This window comes from Epargyreus clarus, unplaced genomic scaffold, assembly GCF_041222505.1.
Source record: "Epargyreus clarus isolate Ecla_fem2 unplaced genomic scaffold, WU_Ecla_fem_2.2 ptg000018l, whole genome shotgun sequence".
Taxonomy (NCBI): domain Eukaryota; kingdom Metazoa; phylum Arthropoda; class Insecta; order Lepidoptera; family Hesperiidae; genus Epargyreus; species Epargyreus clarus.
In genome coordinates, this window is record NW_027332226.1 from 885,857 (window position 1) to 904,191 (window position 18,335).

At 34.0% G+C, this 18,335-nt stretch overlaps 1 protein-coding gene across 1 annotated transcript; it reads right to left on the reverse strand.

The window, feature by feature from the left end:
* Positions 1–2,921: 2,921 nt before the first annotated feature.
* On the reverse strand, positions 2,922–17,980 carry CPR55 (cuticular protein RR-1 motif 55). Its single transcript, XM_073082650.1, has 3 exons — positions 17,821–17,980; positions 6,729–6,990; positions 2,922–4,794 (listed from the first exon to the last, which is right to left on the reverse strand). The coding sequence occupies exons 1-3, from the start codon at positions 17,833–17,835 to the stop codon at positions 4,190–4,192; spliced, it is 882 nt and encodes a 293-aa protein (XP_072938751.1). The 5' UTR covers positions 17,836–17,980; the 3' UTR covers positions 2,922–4,189.
* Between the last annotated feature and the right edge of the window lie 355 nt (positions 17,981–18,335).

The window sequence follows — 18,335 nt, forward strand, 5'->3', positions numbered from 1 at the left end:
AAATTATAAGTTTTGGAAAGGGCGATTATAAGCTAGTAGTACTTATATAGATACATATTTATATGTACTCGTAATAATAGAAGTAGGTACCCCAGGAGTCCCTAAAAAGTCCGATAGTTTTAAATATTTTATCTATTTAAGTACCTACTGTTGAGTATTATTGACAAATTATATAAATAATATATTTTCTTACGGACCTTAGCTTGTAATCAAAAAATACCTTCTATTATAAAACAAAGTACTTTATTTAATTCTTTTAATTAAAATACACATTTATGTAGGGTAATTTCAAGTTAATAACTACCATTACGTAAGGGTATATGTATTTAAAATGAACAAAAAATATTGTTCTGATTGTGTTATTTTTATCCGTGACTATACAAGTCTTCAGAACAAAGAAATTAATTATGCTTACGCACTAAACATAAATCAGCTCTATAACAGAATACTACTCCTATACTTAAGACTAACGTAAGAGTGTTCCTAAAACTGTAGTTTAACCACAAATTTATCTGTATTAAGTTTTACTTTATTATTTGTTTTGCTTGCGATCTTGAATGAACTTTTTATACAAAAAATAAAAATCGTTTATTATACATTCATTCATTTTAATTCTAACACATTACACAACTTATCTAAATTATTCACCCATTCCATTTCATTTCAATTGGGTAACAAATTTAGTGGTAGAAATAATAAATAGATTTATTTAATTTTGATACAGGTAATAGCCTGTTAAATAATATATTGTACTTATGTAATAACATATCATATTGGTTCTCTCCGACACAAACCGAACCAAACAGAGGTCGTCAACTCGTGGCGTCCCACTCAAGTTCCGCTCTGTTAAGCCTGAATTAGACGACTGGGTGCCCTTTATTCCTCTATCTGTCAACCGCATCGGAAGTGACACTAGTGCTCGGTTTCCTATGGTACCCATCGACAAGGTCGCACCTTAGATAATCGGCTTAATAAAACATTGGGACTAAATGATAAATATACCTACAATACTGCTTATATTACTAAGTACATATACATAACATACTGCACATAATTTTTGATGTACATTTATTTGGAAAATTCATCCATTAAGTAAGCCAAAACGGAATGACTTTTTTATTCAACGTAACATAATAGTATAAGATATTTTAACAATGAAATGTTGAAATAGAGAAAATCCATCCATCTAGTTCCATGTTAGCTTTATGTTTAGGTAGTTGTAGGTTTACACTGGATTAGCGCCTTAGTTATTCGCCCACTTCAGCCTACGTATAAATAGCAATTTGTGCAAGAGAGTTAGTGAGAACACGTAAGCGCCTGATATTTAACAATATCTTGAAGCGCCAACAAACACCTAATACGTTTACATGCTACAATTCTTTGGTCGCTTTTTTTTCGTTCTTTTTTAAATTAAGTATAGTTCCATGCCCATATGTATACGTGCCTGTAACCTAAAAATATCGGCATGCCCATAAACTTCTCAGTGCCCATAAAATCTGTTTTCTTTTTATGTTTACTGCCTCTGGAGCTAATGGAATAGAATGAAAAAATAAACCAATAAAAAGATTAACAAATTGACATTTTCAGTTGAACTAAATTTAATTTCGTGACAATGTACAGGGTGTGACAATTTATTCAACTCACAAAAATGTGCTGAGTCAGAGTTCACTTCGAATTGTAGGTACTATACAATGCTATTATATGGCCGTCAGTACAATTGCGACATAGTCTAGTTAATAATGTTCCACACGCGCGACTACAGAAATAAATGTTGCTTTTCTTTTTAGAAATGTTACATACTTAGATTAAATTTTGTTGTGAGTGTCATAACTTACGTTCTAAATAAGTATTGTATTGAGGAAATAGTCACACAGTGGTATCGTTTTAAAAAATCCTGAAACTGTACATGTATACTTACAGACCAATAGACTGTAGCAGACCATGGTTGTCCTGAAACTTCCAAGGTCAGTTTCAGCAAGATATTAACATTGCCTCTACCAACTTGCTCTAATCAATCTTGCTTTTGATTTTACTCTGATCAATTTATTGTGATACAATTGACAAACAAATATATATTTATATTATACATTTTTGAAAGGTATTAAAATAAACTTACAACGCTTAAGATAGAGTTTCGATCTTGTCTTGTAAAATTAGAACTGTTGAAGGTGGTGGTGCTAGAGTGGAACCACAAAGGAACCCTTTGTGCTTCCCCTCCGGCGGCACCATCGCCACACCTATTTCTGTCTCATAACACCAACGCTGCTGTGTTCTGGTTTGAAGGGTATGGTAAGGGAGACGTACTTTTCCGAGGCGTTCCAGCTTAGTCTTCAGGAGTGGCGGCGTATGTCTGGTCAACTTCTCTAATCCTATCTAGGGTTGTTTACAGATGTCCATGGGCGGCAGTAGCCACTTACCATAAGGTGGAGTGCATGCTCGTCTGCTAATCCTATATTGCTACCGTGCTGCTGTTATAGGGAAAAAATAGCGGTCCCGCTATATTTGATTTGAACCACTGATTTGTACTTTTGATACTATTTTGTCAACTTATTATGACTTGTGTCATCACTAGGTCCGGGTCTCCTACCAGAGTGAAAGAAGTTTAAGCAATAGGTTGGCCACGTGCGAATTGGTAGAGTTCTCACAGCTTCGAGATTTTTTTTGAACTCTCAGGTATAGATTTATTTACGATATTTTCTACATTAAAGCAAATAATAATTAATTTCTAAAGGGTACAAAATTTAGAAAAACTCTGAGCAGGGTTTGGGATTCGAACCTCGGAGCGCTCGATTTTAGAAGCCTAGTTTCCAAGCCTCGACTAACGTTGCGATTTAAGATGGAACACCAAATATTAATATGTAATTAGATTAATGGTCCATTTGCTCAACCCGCTTTCTCCGTGCAGGAAATAAAAACAACAAGGACAGTTTACATAAGAGTTTATTCAATCGCAATCAACACCCTGTACACGTCCATGTCGGACATTGTCCGCCATTTGCAATGCGTCGCGCCGCCTATTGATCGAATCAATAGCAATTTTGTATATTACATAATTATATGACAGATTTCATGAGAGAATTTATATGTCTAAATTACACGTTGTGGCACATGAGACACGAGAAATAGCTCCATTTTAAATGTGCGTGAGTGGTGCCATCTATGCGGTGTGAAACTCTAATGTGTCTCGGTGTTGTTTGAGATCACAGATAAAACAAAAGTTATTATAGATATGTAATTTGAACCTGTGTTTTTTCATGTTTTCCCGAACCCAACGTCCATCTAGACATATATCTGTATCCTTGAACTATATATATAAACGGGTATAAACTACGTATATAATTATTTTATAAAATACTTATACATTGTTTATGATCATTGTGTTACCAATATAATATATATATCATATTATAATATATAGTACTCAATATAAATATGTATTACTTAAATATTTAATATATAATATACTTAACATATACAATTGTTACATGTATAATCAACATTTAATAATATATAAATTACTAATCTTATTACATACATAATATTATTGAATTAAATGTAATTAAATAATTATACGGAATTAATATTATTTATAGACGACAAAAAATGATGTGATTAAAAAATTAAAAAAAAAAATTACACATAAAAATATTACAATAATTAAAATGTAAAATAAATTGTGTCATAACTATGGAAATGGAAGTATTCACAAGCACTATATTTTTATTACAACTTGTTACATTTAAAATATATTCGATACAAATAATTTAAGTAAAGCTATAAATACCAATAATTTTAATAAAACGATACGCAAACATTGACTAGTACTAAAATGTACAAAAACTGCTTATTCTTATATTAATCCATCAAGAAATATTTTGATCGTTCTAATATTTCATTTTTACTTATATTTTATTTTTAAATCGCTGTCGATATTATACATGTTGTTTATTTACTTTATTTTCTCAAATTTACAAATAATTGAATTATACAAGTATTCAATGTAATCATATTAATAAATAATCCAAAATATTTCTCGATGAATGATTAAAACGATACTTACGTATAAAAACTGAGTTTAAACTGCAAAAGTATAAAATATAGCTACACCCCATCTAGAGTAAAATCAGCATCATTATGAACTACCCTTAAATTGTATTTACAAGTTGTGAACTGTGAACCAAACTAAGAATTAACCAGTGAAGTTGATGCTGTATGACCCAGTGTTGGGGTCAAAGTTCTGCGCTGGGTGACCAGAGAAGGGGTTGAAGTTTTGACCCTGATAGTTTTGGGACTGGTAATTCTGTGGCTGGTAAGTCTGAGGTTGTGGTTGGAAGCTTTGCTGGTAGCTCTGCTGGTAGGGCTGCGGCGTGTACGAGGCCTGGTACGAGAACTGGGGTTGTTGGTGGTAAACCTGGCTCACTGGACGGCTGTCCTGCTGCGGGAACTGTTGAGGCGCTTGGTTGAATAGACTGGTCTGCTGAGAGAACGAGGGCGAAGATCGGAGCTGCGACGGCTGGTACGACTGTTGCTGAGGCTGCTGGTAGCTTTGTTGTTGGTATTGTTGTTGGAAGGCAGGCTGTGGCTGGTATTGGGGCTCCTGGTACTGGGGTTCAGGTTGGGCTGGCTGCTGGTACTGCCTGAAAGAGCTAGGCCTGGAAGCAGCCCTGCCATTGTACTTGGGGTCCTCGTAGATTTTCGGGTCCTCTCGGTACTGTCCGTCATCCTCACGACCGTCGGTCAGCGCGTTCGATGAAGGATCGTTCAGTGTGGGAGGTGGCACCATGATACCGGCCCCTGGAATGAAATGAGATTTATTCATTAGCATATTTCATATAAAATTTTGACATTCGCCATATTTTTGGTTTTGCCTTATCGCTGAGGTAATTCGCACCTTCGAAGTTCAGAGGGTGGGACAAAATGTCTTCTTTTAGGGGTAAATACACTTATTATTATTTGCAAGTAAGAGCAACAGATTTTTACTTTTACTCTGTTACTATAATCTTTCAAATGCGTAGTTGGATTAATCATCTTATTCATATAGTAAAAAAAAATACTGAACACATAAGAGAAATAATACTCTGTATACAGACATGGCCTAAGCAATTCCGAAGTTTCCTAAAGTTGGTCACCCTAAGACAACTAGACCGTGAAGGCTGTAGCCCCGTTGGGCGCCGGCCAGAGAACAACTGGACAAGCAGGTTTCGGAACATGTATTGTTCCCAGATGAGTACACTTGACAGACATGAAGCCAAAAATGTCTATAAAATTATATAGCTAATAGTCCCAAAATCAAATACCTTTATCATACCAATGAATCTGTGGCCGCACAGATCTGTATCTTGTGTGTGGCCGACTTTTAGTTGGTCTCTATTTTTTTCTAGGGGTTGATTACAGATGTTCATGAGTGGCAGAAGCCATTTACCTTCAGGACTATATGCTCGTTTACTCCTTCCATATTATAAAAATGAAATGATTGATTTGAAAAATATTTCATTTAACGAAAATATATTGAGACAGGTTAACGAGACTATATAACTGGTTTACGAAACAACGTTATAACAGCAAAATTAATATCCTAATACTCGTATATAATGAATATTGCAAATATATCAATCTATCATTGATGGCACTTGAAAAACCCGTTTTGTGGGAAAGTTCATTAGTCCACTTATAAGCACTAACGGCAGGGTTGTCAACCAAAATTTATTGTTATACTTTATTTCTGTTTGATAGGATTTTCATGCAAACATAGAGACTTGAGTGGTGTTTGCGTCAACGTCCGCCAATATTCCCGGTCTGCGAATGTCGTGTTAAAGCTTCTCGTTACTCGGCACTGAGTGTCCAAAGTTACACCGTGGAGTTTTAGTCGGTGAGAGTCCGACTTACTTCTTCCGCTCCCTTGGGAGGGATTTCTTCGCGTTAAAATAATTCCTTACGACTTTCATAGACCATTGTGTTTTTATTGGATGGCAGCAATTATCGAAAGCCATATGAGCAGTTTGAAAACAGCTGATCTAAGGTAACCATTCTGGTACAGTGTTTTAACAATTAAAATTAAATTGCAAAATTTGACGCACAAAATACTAACACGACAAGTTATATAGCTCGTAAAACAAGTTGCAACCAAGAATTAACAAACGTACGTAGCACAATTACAAAGGCAACCCTAGCAAGATATTGGCAAAGACGAAAACACGTAAACAAACATTATCCGTTATCTGGGCCACATTGCGCCACCGGCTACTGTTAGACCCAGAGTTCTTTTGAAACCGATGCTCATGACTAATTGCTAATTGAAAACGGACGTTACGGCCTAGTGTATCTATTAGTGACTCACAGGTGTTGTGAAGTATAGTTTTATTATAAAAAATCTACTGTGAGAGCTCTTTCACCCATTGCCACCACTGGCATCTTCTTCTCAGAGTGAGAAGGGCTTAGTCCGACGCTGAGTTCGGATTGGTAGACTTATCACACCGTTAAGAACTTTCTTAAGAAATCCCAGGCATGTAGGTTTCTTTATTGTGTATTTTGGGTTTTTTTTAAAAAAGGGCATCGGGCAATCAAGTTATTATACGCTTATGACTGACAAAAACAGAAGTGCGTGCCGTTATGTACCTCGGACTCACGATTGAGAGCTAAAGTTTCTACCAATCCCGTTTTTTTACTTATTACCATCACTACTCTACTATACTATGGATTACTCATTTAAAATGTCACAAAAGTTTTACCTTGTGGCTCGAATCCCCTCTGGCTGCTGGCTCCGTACGAGATCTCCCTAGACTTCCCGTTCTCGTCAACGTAACCGTACTTCCCCGCGACGTCTCCATTGGGGTACTTAGTCTCGATCTTGAAGGAGCCGTCAGCGGCCTCGTACCCGTAGCTGTAGGAGCCGTCGTCGTTCTGCCGGTTGATCTGCTTGAGAATGGGCACTGGGGTAGTCGCAGGACCTTGGGCCTGCACGCAAGCCCATGCTGCGCAAACTAGGAGGGTCTGGAAATAGAATGGGTCACTGTTAATATTTGTGTAGCTTGAAATTAGTTTCACTACTTAAAAGTGGTAAAGTCCTTTATGGTTTGACTGTGGAGTCACCGCTGCAACGCTGCTATGTGCAGGATTGAAGGGTGCAGTCGGAGAGATTTATATACGTTCCAACAGTCATTCCAACTTAGTTCTCAAAAGTAGCAACGCATATGTGGTCGACCTCCTGAGGGATTCTAGTCCTAGTAGTCCTTAGGGTGATTATGAATATCTATGAATGGCAGTTACCACTGATCTACCATCATGAACTGCATGCAAATTTGCTACTTCTATATCTACTATAAAAAATACTTTTCCGCTTTGACTATATTTAGATATAGCTATAACTATATTTATATATTTGTGCGTAGAATTAAACTACAATAGTTTCCCGATCCCAGGCTTAAACCGTTATCGTAATCGTGAAACCGCCACCCACTTAACCTTTCAGATTTTAATAGTACCAATGTAAAGGGTTGGGTCAGTACAAGTAATTACGAGCACCGGGCGGAATGGAGAATGTCGCAGCCTTGACTCGGACGCGGAAAGATTAATATCTCGTCTTATTTGGACCAGGTGGGTGGTGCGGAAATTGTACGGATACTTCGAGATTATTTATGCACACTATGTACCATCCATAACAGTATGAATTATATTTTGAAGTACCTTCAATCAGGTTTTTATTCATTAAACGGTAACTTAGAGTCTGAGGTTCGACTGTTAGGAACGTAACCCTAATTTTACAAAGTCAACTTTTTATGTAGAAATTTGTTACAACTGTTATGTTTTAATTGTTATTGTTATATATTTGAATTGATTGTGAATTATCTATGTGTGTTTATGACAAGTATGAGCATAATATTTGTCAAAGATGTGGGATTATGTGTAGAACACGCTATAAAATGATATTGTAAATGAATTGTCGATATTATTACTATTGAAAATGTATATTACTCATTGCATTCCTGCGTATATATTTTTAAAATAACACATATAACCTTTCTGAAGGCTTTATCCATTGGAGTGAAACTTAAAATATTTTATTTACTCCGGTACCTACTACGTGTACATGACATGCACTTCAAATAAAGTATTTTAAAACATTGTTACCACTCATAGCCCTCACACACAAAGATGACTAAGCAAACACTCAAATCTAGAAATCTAATTTCACCATTGATGGTTTTTGTTTGCATGTCCTGGGAATGAACACGGAATGCATCGCGCGTCAGACAGACTGCTAAGCTGACTCCAAGGGTCGTCAAATGTACAACTACGCAATAAGGTAAGCAAAACATTTCCCTGTCCTAAGGCACACGATAATTAATGTAAATGGTCATTGCCATCATGTACGTCTGCACTCTGCAGTAATGCGGAAGTGTTACAGATGCTGATGCCGAGATAAACAGAACTCTTCCTTAAATAATGAGCTTATTTGGCCACGTGTAAGTTACACCCGCATTTTTATTTTAAACACGTCTTGGTGTATGACCATTAATATACTACTAATAAAAACGTAGTATATAAATGTGTATAACGTATAAAGGTCACTGTGTCGGTCTATAAATCCCAAGTTCGATTCTAGGTCAGGAAGACTGTATTATGATTATGTATGGGTGTGGCATTATTTATTATAGTAATATGTTTTCATAATGCGAATAGTAGACTTCATACACCGTTTAAAAACACTATACTTATCCCATAGATTAGTAAAGATTACTCATTCCTAACAAGAAAATGTAACCAGTTTTGACAATTGAAATTGTCACTGTCATCTATTTTCGTGTTTGAAAAATATTAAAAAAATGTAGTTTTTAGATCATTTACGAATGAAACGATATTTTTTCGCACTTTTTCTTTGATTTCGTGTCTTAACTGCGCATGTCGGCATTGTTCGGCGTAAATTACACTATGACAGTCATTAAACGTCTGACAGAAGTGTCAGCCTTTTAAGCCACTAATGGCTTCCTTCAATTACAAGGCGGCGAGATATCTATACTTGTCTATGACTTATCCTTACAAAATTACATAAATATCGGTCAATGATATGATTTAAGTAAATACTTGTTTACTATTTTTCCTCTTTGATTCATAGGTTAAGTGAGAGGCTGTTCTGATTCATAATAATCTGATTAATAGAATGAATACTAACTGGTATTTCACGCCGGAAGGTAATTTCGGAATTTTTATTCGTCATTGTCTTTCTTTATGTAGACACGTATAAAATTTTATAACGTACTTTAATAAAGTATTATTAGTCATTTTAGAGACTTGTCGAAGGTTAGTTTATTAGCGTGTATAGTTATCATAAAAAAAACGATATTGTAACGAATAATGCTACTTATTTCTAAAATATCAAAGAAAATCATTCCTGAGGCAGTATATTATTCGGTGTTTAAAGGTATTATCACATATTACCGTATCTTCGACACAAATAATATGTTAAGCCAGTTAAGCCATAAATAATTAAATAGAGAAGTAAACTTAATTCTAGTGTTTTAGTAAGTAGGAATGTAAGTTTTACATGATTCTCAATGAAATTGCACTTAAATAGCCAATTATATGTAGGAGCCAAGACCCCTTTGACAGACGCGTCGCCCTTTTTCTTACAAAAACAACTTAAGGCAGCCACGCACTGTGCCTTTCCACGCCAAAACAGACGCGTCTAGAAGTTAAAGCTAATTAAACCCACGACAGCAAAGCAACATTCCTGCTGGCTGGAAAACCTTCGCTCGACAAACAGACAAGACGACCTTGCCGGGAAATTAATTCAATACGTTGCAAAAGCTTTGGGTACTCATATTATAATAGACCGCTTTAAGTGACATATAAGCAGGGAATGTTATCGAGGTGCGCACAAAAAATTGTTGACGTGCCAATGTTAAAAAACATGATTAAAATGCTTAGTAATGTTGTAAGTTGGTATGAATGTTAGCAAATTCGTCAGAGAAGTTTTCGAGAACAAACCTTATAGTTTATTTATAAGAGATATCTTTGTAATATCTCCTGAAGGTCAATGTAAATCTTCTTATGAATCCGGAAAATTGCTCAGATCCCGGGGGAATAATGATTAATCGCAAAATATTAATGTTTTCTATATATAGACAAAAAATATATATGTATAATTGAATATATTAACAATTAAATGTAAGTACTGGCAGGTAAAACCTTTTAAAGTGGTTAAAAAAAGAAATAATATAAAATAGAATGTAATGAAAATGTTCAAGAAACTGTCAGTAATGCACTAAGTTAAGATCCAAGTGTTAGGTATTTGTCAAATTGGTCAAACTGAACGATTTATTTTCGTGAAAACAAAAAAATATAGCTAAGGATGTAGTGGATTTTTTGTATATTATACTTTTCGTTTTATCTTATAGACGAGCATGCAGTCCACCTAATTGTAAGTGGCTACTGGCGCACATGGACATCTGCAATCAACGGAAGATAATATTCAATTCTTACCGGAAATCGCCCACAGATGCGCCGCTACCCGTGAGGACTAAGCTGGAACTCGGCATAGTATGTCTTACCGCACTTAGGAGTTATCATAGTAGTTCCATTCTGTTACTGCGTGCTTATTAAAGTAGTAATATCAGTAAGTTGGTATGGAGGAATGTGGTTCATAAGTAATGCAACAAAAACTTCCAGATCCATTACGTCAACGGCTTCATTGAGTAGGCCTCTACATTTAAGACATTTATTGATCTCGCAGCTTTAATTGGGTAACTATTATTGGTTATGGAAGTTGTTATATCTACTACTACACATGATAGAAATATTTGTGGTTCGACTATATCGTACGCCTGTTACTATTTTCAAGAATGAGTTTTTGCGTTCGAGTGACAAGTTAAGCGTTAATAATAAGTAAGAGAAGTTTATAATTACGATCAACTTTAACTTGTTTTGTTTACCCTATTATAATTGCTAATGTATGTTAGTAACAATAATTAACACAAAGATTAGTACTGTTGGAAACAATTCTTACGTTTCGATAGTAGGGTGTATATGCCGGTGACAAACATGTAGAGTGGAGAGTTGGGTGCTATTTTTTTATGAAATTTACGTCGAACTAGGTGAACGTCGAACGTGCGATAGGTGGCCAGTGTCTGATGCAAATGAGACCACAAGCCGAAATAGGACTAGAGTCCTATTTATTGTCGGTCACTGATGGGTGGCTACGGCAAATAATAAAGTTGGAATGCCTCCTGTGAGTGTCTCTACTTTTACCACTTTAGTGTGGTTGGTCAACATTCTTAAACTTAAAAATCTAACCACACAAATTATTATAATGACATTTTTCTTTAATTTTCTGTAATAAATTTTGATAATTTAATTTAATATATATTTGTATACCTGACAAGGTGGAATATAGCGCACTATAAGTAACTTTTTAATACCTGTATTCACAAATAAAGAGATTTGATTTGATTTGAAGTCATACCATCTTTCAAATATATAATTGATACCTATTTTAAAATACTTATAGCCTAGGCGGGGTTACTTGCCCCATTTAATAGCAATCAAATCGTTACCATAACAATAACCACGACATTTAAACATTTGCGTGCAATAATCAGCGTTAAACGCAAGGCCGGTGTCGACCGTGCGTGACTAATTTAACACGTTAACTGACTAACAACTGTCTAGTTTGTTAATATTTTTTCTGGAATATGTGTGTGATACACGTTGGCTGAATTCAGGTTTCATTAGATGACTTTGCCTAGCAGCTGATGAGTTTTTGGAATATGTGTGTGAGAGATATTAATTGGCTGCAATCAGCTTTCTACTAGGTGTCTCTGCCTGCCAGCTGATGAGATAAGGAGGATTCTGGAATGCAGTTGAGGTTTCTATTTATTTATTTATCACCAGTTGCGCCAACGAAGTAATCACTGACAAGTCCTTTTTGGTACACTTTATATGTATATAAGCGATAAGTGTCGCTACATTTGTGCAAACGATATGCAAAAGAATAATAATAAAGAGCTAAAAGAAAATTACATAACAAAATTATAAATTACGTAAGATATTACAATTAAAAAATTAAGATAGCATTTTACAATATTGTTTTAGGTACCAGTTTGTTGAAGACGTGTTTAAGTAAACTAGTTTAGAAAATGATGGTAATTTAGCAATTACCGTCAGAAAGCCTTATCGTGTACTGATTTAACGAAAACCGACATTTAAATATAATTTCCCAGTAGCATTACGTGTAAAAGGCAACCCAATCAATTTCAAGCTAGCAAGCCTAGCACTTAGCTAGCAAGCCTAGCACTTAGCTAGGCACTGGGCAACGAACGGACAGAAATGTCACGCAGGCCTATTACGTACATACTATGTAAACTAAACCTTAATATACTGAATAGACAGACAACATAATGACAAATTATACTAACGTAAATATGTCTATGACTTCAACAAGTGGTATATGCATATAATGATAAAGTATGTGACATTCATAGAAATATGTAGCTATATAGTTGTTTTTTTACAACAGTTTTAAACATTTTATTACTATTATTTATTTTTGACTTTAACAAGCACACATAAGCCCACTCAAGTGGTCATCATTGCAAATAGACATCTGTAGCCTGCTAAAATATATAAATTTCCGATCCGATCAAATCCAATAAAATCCGATCAAAAATACATCACTCGTGCCGCTTAAATTAGGTTCCATTTACACGCGTTTGAGATTTTGAACCAGTTTCCACAACAATTCAGGAACGCCCCTTCTATTAATATCTAATCTATATAGACTTTAGAAACATGAATCTATAGAGCTGTCAAATACAATTCTAGATCGGAATGCTAAGTACGGTAAGTTTCGTGGGCGTGCCGTAACGCAACGTACTCTAAATTACATTCCAGATCTAGTATTTCGATCCAGATCTCAGGAGAAATGCTTCCTACTACAACTAGTTGTAGATAATACTACTACTAGTTTGTAGCACGTGGTTAGCTGCATAATACAGCGTATATTTAAAAAAAAAAACAAAGATGAGCAATGCCTTTACTTGTCAATTAAGTGGACCTGCTGTTTGCTTTTAGATTAAATATTCAAGAAAATAATATTAAAAACTATAAAGATTTTAATGGCTGTTTAAACGAGACAAGTCATCAAGTTTATGCCAATTATGTACTTACAATTTACGTCTTAGCTAAATCTACAACATCAGCTACAACATAATCATAAGTTTGCAAATTTTCGCCTCACTACATGTAAGTAACCATATGACATTTCCTAGCTGAAACCACAAAAATCATAATGTAATCATACTTAGTAATATACCGATTTTTATAATCTACAAACTCTTTAAACCGTTGATATACAACTTTCGCAACTTAGTACGTTCTAATAATTATAGTTCCGTTTAGATTAGTTTAGAACAGGTACGGTTAAATTGTCCAAGCGTTAAATTGAGACCACGAACGACCTAAGGGCTGGCGCTTACCTTGGACAGATAAACAACTTAACTACTCGTATAATATTTAACTAGATAATGTCACTCGGGTTTTTGGAACATAACCACAAGATAACCTTTGGATGAATCCAATTCATTCAATATTTTCTGATTTCAAGGATTTTATTATTTTTGCTGAATATAATTTGGAAATCAAAATTCGTATCTCTAACGATCTCCTATACAAGTCAACATAGTTTAGACTATAGAACACCACGCTGATCAAGTGCGAATTGATAGACTTCACACATTCTAGAGTTTTTTTTTGAACTTTCAGACGTGCTGATTTCCTTATGATGTTTTTCTTCACTGTATATAAGCAAAAGATAATTACTTTCTAACACGCACAAAACTACGAAAAATCAGAAGTGCGTGCCTGAGAATCGAAACCGCGGACCTCCGGCCGAGAGGCCTTGTTTCAACCACTGCGCTATCACTGCTATACGAGTATAAGTAATTCGTAAATCTGATGCACAAAATGTTCTTCATTAGGCTACTCATATTACATAAATAACTATTACGGTTTTTAATTAGCGTTTATCTGAGTGAGAAGATCCGTAGAACAAAATGTTGGCTGTTGTAATAACACTTGTAATTTGTTGCGTGTTCATTCACGTACTACAATTACTTAAACTTTACTTTAACTTGCATAATTATATACCAGTGATTTCAACTGTCTATTTCGACTTTGACAGCTTATCATCTTAAACTAATTTACAAAAACTTTTATATTAAACTACATATTTATTTTAAAAAATAATTTGTCTGTTGATCAGTTTCCTCTGCGATAAGGCTGAATAAATTTTACTTAAACAGGATTAAGGATTTCGCGAAAAATCATTTTTATAATACATATAGGGAAGTTGTTACGCCCTACGATATTTTGGATTTGAGTAAAAATAAAAATAAATGTTTACACGTAAATGATCATTTTCAATTAAGACCTCGTTAAGTATCATATCCGTGTATATAAAGGAAACTCACAAATATTTGCAATCTAATAAAATTATATGAAAACGCACGAACTTAAAATAAAATAAGTTATAGAGCGCAATGCGCATACCAAAACAATGACAACATAACATTCTGTAACATAAAGAAATAAATATTTTGCAATTGTCGAAACGGTTTACGGAATCATGATTATTTTAAACTGTGTTAATGTATTAATGTTTTAAAACGTTTTTGTAACGAGTATTTAATATTTGCATATGTAGTATCATTTTAATAATCCGTTATTGTCCAATGCCTTTCCGGGGTTTCTAGAATTGGTGTGAGATTTCTAGAAATAGATTAGATTGTAAGTGTTTCGCTTTAGATAAAAGGGTTAAAATTCTTAGGCTTATGAATTTTTGTTTACTCTCAGACATGAAAGTTTCAAAATTTTGCTGAAGCGCTGAAGCAACGTGTAGGTAATATCTAGTACAGAATTTTCCTAAAAGGGATTGTTCTCGAATTAAATCCTGACACCTGAAAGGGCGAAACTAATATTTAATTAATACAGGTTCATTTTTAGTTTTTATTACCCGACTGCTGATTTTTTTTGTAATATATTTTACCACAATTTGATATCGGTATACATTGTCCATACTTCCTACTTGAAGTAAAATAAAAGCTAAGTAAAGATTATTGCATCGTTCTTAGAAAAAGCATTTACACGGAATACACTAAAACTACCATAAAATGACACCGTAAACATTATATAAGGCTAGTTTTACATTAATCATACACCGCGTTATGTAGAGCAAGTTTTGCAAGCATTGCCATTTCAAGGAAGCTTAAGTCATTAGTGACGAAAGCAATGGTTTACCCAGATTCTACGTAGTTCGGAAATAATTAATACGGTTGTCCTTTTAAGTCGGTATGATCTGATTCCATGGTACGGAAGTCCAAATTTTGATAATACTCAATTGTTGTACGAAAAAATTATACGTGCATGGCTCTGTGTTCGGATTACAGCAGACAATACTAACAAATTACAAAAAAATAGAACCTTAATTATATTTAAATATTATTATAATAAATTTATTTCCGTCGAAATATCGAACTTGCAACATTTGTCTAGTCGGGTCTATACGTTTCTATTGGAATTGGCCTGTAAATGGTTCCTCGAAAGTAGAGTTCATAAAAAGATTGATTATGATTAACTTTTTTCAGTGTTTTACATAGCTGAACCCGTTTAGGGACCATTGCTGGGCCAGACAAGGACCCAACAATTGGAGGACTCTTGGAGCGCTAATACGGTGGTCCAATATTGATAGTGAAATATTTAACTTACATTGGTTCAATCTAAACAAATTCTTGCAACCGAACACCTACCTATTTATTTACCTATCTTATTATTTTCTTAAGGTTAACTTAATTTACAATAGTAGTGCCAATGTCAATGTTTTTATCTGATTTGGGTATCGATAAAAAATATAGCTACAAAATCAATCTAATTAAGTCACCGTTCTGATTTTAGATTAATTTGATTTCCGGCTTATAAGCTGTCAACATGCTTATGCACCTACCTTAAAAACTTTGTTACAATTTTTTTTTAATTTGATATTATAGCAAAAGTATTTTTGTTAAAAAAATTGGCACTGACCTTCGAAGATTGACCTATATAATTAACGGCTTTTTTAAGGAAATGTTTACTAAAATTATTCACTTTGCATTATACGTTAAATTTAAACTTGAGTTAAACAAATTTCTCAAGTTTATAGATAGTAATCAGTGCCTGCTAATTTTAATTTAAAATAAAAAACATGAAGATAGATAAAGATATAAAATTGTTAGTCATACTTAAAATTATGCATCGTGTGTAAAATGTTAATATTTTAAAAGTGAAGGACAGGATTGAGGGGAAATAGAATTTTGTAAAAATAAATAGGTCAAGTGCGAATCGAACTCGCAGATTTCCGATCACTATTTTTTATTTTTGTAATTTGTTATTAACGCCCATATTGCACATTAATTTCAAAAGTTTCAAAAAAATCCTTCATTCATTTCAAAAGTTTATAAATATTTTATGTTTTAAAAGATAGAGCCCCGTGACAGACAGAAGGCTTAGTTTAGTAATAAGGTATTTTTTTTCCCATTGGGTATGGTAATTTAAAAACATTCTCAAAGATGCATTTGGCTTAAACCCTTCTCATTTTGAAACTGTTCTCAATAAAAATAACGGGACGATGAGAATACGTCGAATAATAAATAGGCGAAAACTAGAGACGCGTAGACTCTTGCGTAGCAACGCTACACTATTGTGTCACATACGTAGCGCATCTGCTTTTCTACAAGCTATTCAATAACTAACATCACAGAAATAATAAATAAAACTGAAATAATCCATATATAATTAGACTAAGGCATTTAAAGAAAGTAAAGTAAAGAACATTTCTCTCTTTTTTTATCAACCGATATTTTTTTAGTAACTATTGATGAGCTTTTTTAGTGTTATGAAAAAAATACTAATTAATTACTAGGCGAAGATTATAATGAAAACTGCGATTATCACATGAATATAATAAGTAGGTGTATTCGAGTAAGCTCTTTTGAGCGGTGTAGGTAGAATAGTGACGCAGTAGACAGAACAAAGGAAATGCTCCAGCTACAAATTGTTCTAGATCTGAAGGGGTAATTGCATTTAAATTGCTAGCCATTCTAACACCAATCGGCAAAATAGTCTATGGTAAAAGTAACTTAGGTAGGTATTGTTTTTGCCTTGTTGACGGCAATAAAGTTTAAAACTAGATTTATCATTCACTTGTTTATGGAGGCTGACGAAATGTTAGCGTAAATGTGAAATAGTTAGATATGGTTTTACAAAAGTCCTTATTTAAATAATTATTGTAAAAATGCATACTTCATTCATTAAATAGAAAGTCTGTAAGAGTAAGAGTACTAGAAACTACACAATGAATAATTACATTTTTGTTTACTATTTATTAATTTTAATATGTACGTATGTGTATGTATGTACTTTTCATATGTACATGCTTGCTCAATATAATTATTTAGATGAGTTTATGAAGGTCAGAATATATTAAATAAGTAAAAATAAATGTTTAATAAATTTATTATTAAAGCAATTTTATTGACATTAATGAAATATAATTTCATTTCCTTTAAATCGGAACATCAAACATAATTAATCAATGTTTAAAATTATAACTTAATTATTTATCTATAATTAAATATTATTATCTACTGACCTAAATAAACTTTTGAAGAGCTTTTATTAAATGTAAACAAAAAAAATCAGGCTGCATAACTCTACATTACTGGCACACATATTGTTTTTTAAATATTAAAATTACAACACATAAATAAATAAACAACCGAACAACAAAAAACTGACCTTCAAAACCAACATGGCGATACGTTTATCCGAACGGCACAACTGTCAAACTTTCCCGCGCTCGGTCGCTATGGCGTCCGCTCACACACTTGCGCGCCAAACAACCGCCACTTGTATTTATAATGTCGTTTTCATTACAACAGCAATATTGTTATGCGGTGGACGAAGCCCTACGCGGTTTTGTAACCGAACCCTCGTTTGCTCGGCCGGTATAAATTAGGTTCTGTTTGGCATTAGATGCCACGAATGATGAATGTTCAACACTTTGACGGTTCCAATCACGTATGTTTTTGGCGAACAACCCCTTTGCGTAATTCAATCATTTGCAGAATATATTTCGTAGATAGGATCTAAAATCGAACGTCTGGAATGCAAAACATATTGGCAATTCATATTTTTTCAGTTAATTTGCATTTACGACCAAAACTATTTCGCATTTCCAACTAAGTAGGTACTCGTAGGCAAAAAGTGTCAAGTACCTACCTATGTTAAAAAAATAAAGTTTCGAATTGCAA

Coding starts and splice junctions, on each gene's coding strand:
- CPR55 (XM_073082650.1), bottom strand. Junction 4,795..6,728: donor GAGGGGATTCGAGCCACAAG/GTAAAACTTTTG, acceptor ATTTCATTCCAG/GGGCCGGTATCATGGTGCCA.